The sequence below is a fragment of the Entelurus aequoreus genome, linkage group LG02 (genome assembly GCF_033978785.1).
Source record: "Entelurus aequoreus isolate RoL-2023_Sb linkage group LG02, RoL_Eaeq_v1.1, whole genome shotgun sequence".
Taxonomy (NCBI): domain Eukaryota; kingdom Metazoa; phylum Chordata; class Actinopteri; order Syngnathiformes; family Syngnathidae; genus Entelurus; species Entelurus aequoreus.
The window spans coordinates 1,058,636-1,067,500 of NC_084732.1; the positions used below are offsets into that span (position 1 = coordinate 1,058,636).

Genomic DNA, 8,865 nt, shown 5'->3' on the forward strand with positions numbered 1-8,865 from the left:
AAGACTGCAAAGAAGAAAGCTGTAGGTGGGATCGGTGTATTAGCGGCTGGCTGCAGCAACACAACCAGGAGGACTTTGACATACTTGCCAACCCTCCCGTTTTTAGCGGGAGAATCCCGGTATTCAGCGCCTCTCCCGACAACCTCCCGGCAGAGATTTTCTCCCGACAAACTCCCGGTATTCAGCCGGAGCTGGAGGCTACGCCCCCTCCAGCTCAATGCGGACCTGAGACTGAATGGGGACAGCCTGTTCTCACGTCCGCTTTCCCACAATTGCCTGTAAATATGTAGAACAGACTTCTCCATTGAACACGGTGGCCGAAATGATATACTCATCATGAACGGAGAAGTTAAACAGGACAATACTGCCATCTAATGGATAGCCACCGAAACACTGAAATTCAAGTATTTCTTTTATGTAAATAAAATTAATAAATATATATATATATATATATATATATATAGCTAGAATTCACTGAAAGTCAAGTATTTCATACATATATATATATATATATATATATATATATATATATATATATATATATATATATATATATATATATATATATATATATATATATATATATATATATATATATATATATATATATATATATATATATATATATATATGAAATATATATGAAATACTCGAGTTGGTGAATTCTAGCTGTAAATAGCCATGCCCCCAACCACGCCAAAGATCTTCTATGTGATAGTCACTGTGCTGATTTTATGGACCTAATGCAAAAACAGGAGCCAAAGATCCGATATATGACAGGAGCCCTCTGCTGTTTTCAAGCACCAACTTTAAAAATGCGAGACAAAGATCCTACATGTGACAGGAGAGCTTCGCCGTTTTTATGGACCTATTATTAACACTGATCAAAGATCCCATATATGACAGGAGTGCTCTGAGTTTTTTTTTTGAGTTGCTGCCAAAACCTTAGTCAAAGACCCTACATATGACAGGAGCACTATGCTGTTTTTAAGGACCTACTGCAAAAACACTAATCAAAGATCCTGCAAAAGACAATACTGTTTTTAAGGACTGACTCTAAAAATGAAAGTGTTTTGCTGTTTTTAAGGACCTATTGCAAAAACAGTTGTCAAAGATCCTACATATGAAGGGATAACTCTGCTGTTTTTAATGACCTCTGGCTAAAATGTTAGTCAAAGACCCGACATATGACGGGAGTGCTTTGCTATTTTTAATGACCCACTGTGAAAACGTAAGCCAAAGATCCCCCATTATACGGGAGCAAGCTGTTTTTAAAGACCGACTGCAAAAATGTGAATCAAAGATCCTCTTTGTGACAGGAGTTATTTGCTGTTTTTAAGGACCTACTGAAAAAAAAAGTGATCAAAGACCCGACTTACAACAGAAGCACTGTGCTGTTTTTAAGGACCCACTGCAAAAATGCAAGTAAAAGAGCCTCTAAATGACAAGAAGGCTTTGCTGTTTTTAAGGACCGACTCTAAAAAAGCGAGTCAAAGATTCTCTATGTGACAGGAGTGCTTTGTTGGGTTAGTTGTGTTATCAAAGATCCTACGATATGACAGGGGCACTCAGCTGTTGCAAAATGTGAGTCAAAGATCTTACATATGACAGGAGTGCTTTGCTGTGTTTAAGGACCGGCAGAACTGTAAAAACGTGAGTCAAAGATCCTCTATCTTACGGGATCGAGCTGCTGTTTTTAAGGACCGACTGTAAAAATGTGAGCCAAAGATCCTCTATGTGACAGGAGTGCTGTGTTTAAAGACTTGCAGAAATGTAAAAATGTTAGTCAAAGATCCTCTATTTTACGGGATCGAGCTGCTGTTTTTAAGGGCAAAAATGTGAGTCAAAGATTTTCTATGTGACAGGAGTTCTCTGCTGTTTTTTAGGACCTACTGAAAAAACACTGATCAAAGATCCTACGTCGGACAGAAGTGCTTTGCTGTGTTTACAGACCTGTAGAACTGTAAAAACGTTGGTCAAAGATCCTCTATTCTACATGATCAAGCTGCCTTTTTAAGGACCAATTGCAAAAATGTGAGTCAAAGATTTTCTATGTTGATGTTTTTAGGGACCTACTGCAAAAACATGAATCAAAAATCCTCCATTTTTTGCGCTCAAACTGCTGTTTTTAAGGACCAACTGTAAAATGTGAGTCGAAGATCATTAATATGACGGGGTGTTTTCAAAGATCCTACATATGACAGGAGCACACTGCTGTTTCTAGGGATCTGTGACTAAACTGTGAGTCAAAGATCTTACATATGAGAGGAGTGCTTTGCTGTGTTTAAAGACCTGCAGAAGTGTAAAAACGTTAGTCAAAGATCCTCTATTTTACGTGATCGAGCTGCTGTTTTTAAGGGCAATAATGTGAGTCAAAGATGTTCTATGTGACAGGAGTTCTTTTCTGTTTTTAAGGACCTACTGAAAAAACACAGATCAAAGATCTTACATCGGACAGGAGTGCTTTGCTGTGTTTAAGGACCGGCAGAACTGTAAAAACGTGAGTCAAAGATCCTCTATCTTACGTGATCGAGCTGCTGTTTTTAAGGACCGACTGTAAGAATGTGAGCCAAAGATCCTCTATGTGACAGGAGTGCTGTGTTTAAAGACTTGCAGAAATGTAAAAATGTTAGTCAAAGATCCTCTATTTTACGGGATCGAGCTGCTGTTTTTAAGGGCCGACTGCAAAAATGTGAGTCAAAGATTTTCTATGTGACAGGAGTTCTCTGCTGTTTTTAAGGACCTACTGAAAAAACACTGATCAAAGATCCTACGTCGGACAGAAGTGCTTTGCTGTGTTTACAGACCTGTAGAACTGTAAAAACGTTGGTCAAAGATCCTCTATTTTACATGATCAAGATGCTTTTTTAAGGACCAATTGCAAAAATGTGAGTCAAAGATTTTCTATGTTGATGTTTTTAGGGACCTACTGCAAAAACATGAATCAAAAATACAAAATTTTTTGTGCTCAAACTGCTGTTTTTAAGGACCAACTGTAAAATGTGAGTCGAAGATCATTAATATGACGGGGTGTTTTCAAAGATCCTACATATGACAGGAGCACACTGCTGTTTCTAGGGATCTCTGACTAAACTGTGAGTCAAAGATCTTACATATGACAGGAGTGTTTTGATGTGTTTGAAGACCTGCAGAAGTGTCAAAACGTTAGTCAAAGATCCTCTATTTTACGGGATCGAGCTGCTGTTTTTAAGGGCCCACTGCAAAAATGTGAGTCAAAGATTTTCTATGTGACAGGAGTTCTCTGCTGTTTTTTAGGACCTACTTAAAAAAAACACTGATCAAAGATCCTACGTCAGACAGAAGTGCTTTGCTGTGTTTACAGACCTGTAGAACTGTAAAAATGTTGGTCAAAGATCCTCTATTTTACATGATCAAGCTGCTTTTTTAAGGACCAATTGCAAAAATGTGAGTCAAAGATTTTCTATGTTGATGTTTTTAGGGACCTACTGCAAAAACATGAATCAAAAATCCTCAATTTTTTGTGCTCAAACTGCTGTTTTTAAGGACCAACTGTGAAATGTGAGTCAAAGATCATTAATATGACGGGGTGTTTTCAAAGATCCTACATATGACAGGAGCACACTGCTGTTTCTAGGGATCTGTGACTAAACTGTGAGTCAAAGATCTTACATATGACAGGAGTGTTTTGCTGTGTGTGAAGACCTGCAGAAGTGTCAAAACGTTAGTCAAAGATCCTCTATTTTACGTGATCGAGCTGCTGTTTTTAAGTGCAATAATGTGAGTCAAAGATGTTCTATGTGACAGGAGTTCTTTGCTGTTTTTAAGGACCTACTGAAAAAACACCGATCAAAGATCTTACGTCGGACAGGAGTGCTTTGCTGTGTTTAAGGACCGGCAGAACTGTAAAAACGTGAGTCAAAGATCCTCTATTTCACGTGATCGAGCTGCTGTTTTTAAGGACCGACTGTAAAAATGTGAGCCAAAGATCCTCTATGTGACAGGAGTGCTGTGTTTAAAGACTTGCAGAAATGTAAAAATGTTAGTCAAAGATCCTCTATTTTATGGGATCTAGCTGCTGTTTTTAAGGGCCGACTGCAAAAATGTGAGTCAAAGATTTTCTATGTGACAGGAGTTCTCTGCTGTTTTTAAGGACCTACTGAAAAAACACTGATCAAAGATCCTACGTCGGACAGAAGTGCTTTGCTGTGTTTACAGACCTGTAGAACTGTAAAAACGTTGGTCAAAGATCCTCTATTTTACATGATCAAGCTGCTTTTTTAAGGACCAATTGCAAAAATGTGAGTCAAAGATTTTCTATGTTGATGTTTTTAGGGACCTACTGCAAAAACATGAATCAAAAATCCTCAATTTTTTGTGCTCAAACTGCTGTTTTTAAGGACCAACTGTAACATGTGAGTCGAAGATCATTAATATGACGGGGTGTTTTCAAAGATCCTACATATGACAGGAGCACACTGCTGTTTCTAGGGATCTGTGACTAAAATGTGAGTCAAAGATCTTACATATGACAGGAGTGTTTTGATGTGTTTAAAGACCTGCAGAAGTGTAAAAACGTTAGTCAAAGATCCTCTATTTTACGTGATCGAGCTGCTGTTTTTAAGGGCAAAAATGTGAGTCAAAGATATTCTACGTGACAGGAGTTCTTTGCTGTTTTTAAGGACCTACTGAAAAAACACTGATCAAAGATCCTACGTCGGACAGGAGTGCTTTGCTGTGTTTAAAGACCTACAGAACATTAAACATATTAATCAAAGATCCTCTATTTTTTGTGCTCAAACCGCTGTTTTTAAGGACCGACTGTAAAAATGTGAGCCAAAGATCCTCTATGCGACAGGAGTGCTGTGTTTAAAGACTTGCAGAAATGTAAAAATGTTATTCAAAGATCCTCTATTTTACGGGATCGAGCTGCTGTTTTTAAGGGCCGACTGCAATAATGTGAGTCAAAGATTTTCTATTTGACAGGAGTTCTCTGCTGTTTTTAAGGACCTACTGAAAAAACACTGATCAAAGATCCTACGTCGGACAGAAGTGCTTTGCTGTGTTTACAGACCTGTAGAACTGTAAAAATGTTGGTCAAAGATCCTCTATTCTACATGATCAAGCTGCGTTTTTAAGGACCAATTGCAAAAATGTGAGTCAAAGATTTTCTATGTTGATGTTTTTAGGGACCTACTGCAAAAACATGAATCAAAAATACTCAATCTTTTGTGCTCAAACTGCTGTTTTTAAGGACCAACTGTAAAATGTGAGTCGAAGATCATTAATATGACGGGGTGTTTTCAAAGATCCTACATATGACAGGAGCACACTGCTGTTTCTAGGGATCTGTGACTAAACTGTGAGTCAAAGATCTTACATATGACAGGAGTGTTTTGATGTGTTTGAAGACCTGCAGAAGTGTCAAAACGTTAGTCAAAGATCCTCTATTTTACGTGATCGAGCTGCTGTTTTTAAGGGCAAACATGTGAGTCAAAGATGTTCTATGTGACAGGAGTTCTTTGCCGTTTTTAAGGACCTACTGAAAAAACACCGATCAAAGATCTTACGTCGGACAGGAGTGCTTTGCTGTGTTTAAGGACCGGCAGATCTGTAAAAACGTGAGTCAAAGATCCTCTATCTCACGTGATCGAGCTGCTGTTTTTAAGGACCGACTGTAAAAATGTGAGCCAAAGATCCTCTATGTGACAGGAGTGCTGTGTTTAAAGACTTGCAGAAATGTAAAAATGTTAGTCAAAGATCCTCTATTTTACGGGATCGGGCTGCTGTTTTTAAGGGCCGACTGCAAAAATGTGAGTCAAAGATGTTCTATGTGACAGGAGTTCTCTGCTGTTTTTTAGGACCTACTGAAAAAACACTGATCAAAGATCCTACGTCGGACAGAAGTGCTTTGCTGTGTTTACAGACCTGTAGAACTGTAAAAACGTGAGCCAAAGATCCTCTATGTGACAGGAGTGCTGTGTTTAAAGACTTGCAGAAATGTAAAAATGTTAGTCAAAGATCCTCTATTTTACATGATCAAACTGCTTTTTTAAGGACCAATTGCAAAAATGTGAGTCAAAGATTTTCTATGTTGATGTTTTTAGGGACCTACTGCAAAAACATGAATCAAAAATCCTCAATTTTTTGTGCTCAAACTGCTGTTTTTAAGGACCAACTGTAAAATGTGAGTCGAAGATCATTAATATGACGGGGTGTTTTCAAAGATCCTACATATGACAGGAGCACACTGCTGTTTCTAGGGATCTGTGACTAAACTGTGAGTCAAAGATCTTACATATGACAGGAGTGTTTTGATGTGTTTGAAGACCTGCAGAAGTGTCAAAACGTTAGTCAAAGATCCTCTATTTTACGTGATCGAGCTGCTGTTTTTAAGGGCAATAATGTGAGTCAAAGATGTTCTATGTGACAGGAGTTCTTTGCCGTTTTTAAGGACCTACTGAAAAAACACTGATCAAAGATCCTACGTCGGACAGAAGTGCTTTGCTGTGTTTAAAGACCTACAGAACTTTAAACACATTAATCAAAGATCCTCTATTTTTTGTGCTCAAACTGCTGTTTTTAAGGACCGACTGTATAATGTGAGTATCACACTGATAGCGGAGATGTTTTTTTACCAGAACGTCTGCTCCCTGTTGAGATTCTTCGTACCCAAACTGGCACACGACGAAGGCCAGCAAGTAGGTGGACATTTTCTCCGTGGGTCGGAAGCGGGTGCGGACCCACGGCTGACCGTCCACGGTGACGTTGACGGGCTCTAGGGCGACAGACGAGTGGATGAGCGGGTGGCGCGTGGCCATCTGGAGGGAGGTTCCTCACCGTGGTTCATGCCGTTGGACAGGGCCACGGTCTCTGGGGGGTGGATGAGTGTTATTTGGAAAACCGCCTTCATGGCGGGCTCGTCGAAGCACGGGAAAGCCTTCCTGGCGTCCATGGGCTGCATCTGAGAGGTGGCCAACACCCTGGGAGTCGCATTATCTAATTAGTCATACGTGCTATTTTCTAATCATCAAACATACTCTTGGTTTTTTTTACACAGTCTATTACTTAGTCACGTAATACGTCTGCTATATTTTAATGACCAAAAATAGTCCACAGTCTCGGATGAAGCGATTTTATTTTCACACTCGAAATGCTATTTTCCGGTCCTCAAAAACTACCGACAAACTTGGATGGGGCAGTTTTTGTGAACATTGTCGTGCAACGTTGCAATGTAATGTTTTAATCATCAGTCTTAAATGAAGCTGTTTTTAACACACCATATATATATATATATATATATATATATATATATATATATATATATATATATATATATATATATATATATATATATATATATATATATATATATATATATATATATATATATAATTTTTTTTGGGTTTAACCCTCAATAACAACCTGCAGTTTCCCAAGAGGCTGTTTTTGTAAACAATGCCTAATGTTAAAAAAAACAACTAATGTAAATCACAAAATATGATAATATTATGAATATTTAAAATGTATACTGTTTTATATAAAAATGTATAATGTATATAAATATTTATAATTATATATAATTTGAAATACATAATATTTAATATAATGATAATATAAATATGCATGTGATTAATTATGATTATGTATAATGTAATTATTCATAGGTATTTAAAATAAAAACTATTTTATCAAATATAATAAAATATACACATATATGTAATTCATTATAAATATACATAAATATGTACAAGTATTTAAAATGCATACTATTTTATATAATATAATAATATTATATAAATACATATCTAGTTAATTATAATTATTTATATATAAATATTTAAAACACATACTATTTAATACAACACAATAAAAATATCTAATTACATATAATTAATTACAATTATATATAGTATAATTATGTATAAATATTTAAAATACCGACTATTTTATACAATACAATGATAATATATAAATAAATATACATACTTATAAAATACATACTATTTTATATAATACAATAATAACATATAAATATATATTTAATTATTATTTATTTATAATATATTTTTATATAAATATTTAAAATACACATACTATTTGATATAATACAATAATAATATCTAAATACATATAATTAATCATAATTACATATAATATAATTATGTATACATATGTAAAATACATACTATTTTATATAATACAATAACAATATATAAATAAATATACATACTTATGTACAAGTATTTAAAATACATACTATTTTATATAATACATAATAATATATAAATATATTTCTAATTAATTATAATAATTTATAATATATTTGTATATAAATATTTAAAATACAAATACTATTTAATATAATACAATAATAATATCTAAATACATATAATTATTTATAATTATATATAATACAATTATGTATAAATATTTAAAATACATTCTATTTATATAATACAATAATAATATACAAATAAATATACATACTTATGTACAAGTATTTAAAATACATACTATTTTATATAATACAATAATAATATATAAGTATATTTTTAATTAATTATAATTATTTATAATATATATTTTTATACAAATATTTTAAAATACACATACTATTTAATATAATACAATAATAATATCTAAATTAAATTAATCATAATTATATATAATATAATTATGTATACATTTTCAAAATACATACTATTTTATATAATACAATAATAATATCTAAATAAATATACATACTTATGTACAAGTATTTAAAATACATACTATTTTATATAATACAATAATAATATATAAATATATTTGTAGTTAATTATAATTATTTATAATATATTTGTATATAAATATTTAAAATACATATACTATTTAATATAATAC

At 34.0% G+C, this 8,865-nt stretch overlaps 1 protein-coding gene across 1 annotated transcript in view; it reads right to left on the minus strand.

Annotated features, from left to right (window-relative positions):
• LOC133662119 (aminopeptidase Ey-like) overlaps window positions 1-8,865 on the minus strand; it is a 39,061-nt gene that overhangs the window by 28,838 nt on the left and 1,358 nt on the right. The window contains exons 2-3 of the mRNA XM_062065828.1: window positions 6,820-6,962; window positions 6,618-6,757 (exon numbers count right to left, since the gene is read on the minus strand). Coding sequence (XP_061921812.1) covers window positions 6,618-6,757; window positions 6,820-6,962 — 283 coding nt within the window. The remainder of the gene's footprint in view (window positions 1-6,617; window positions 6,758-6,819; window positions 6,963-8,865) is intronic.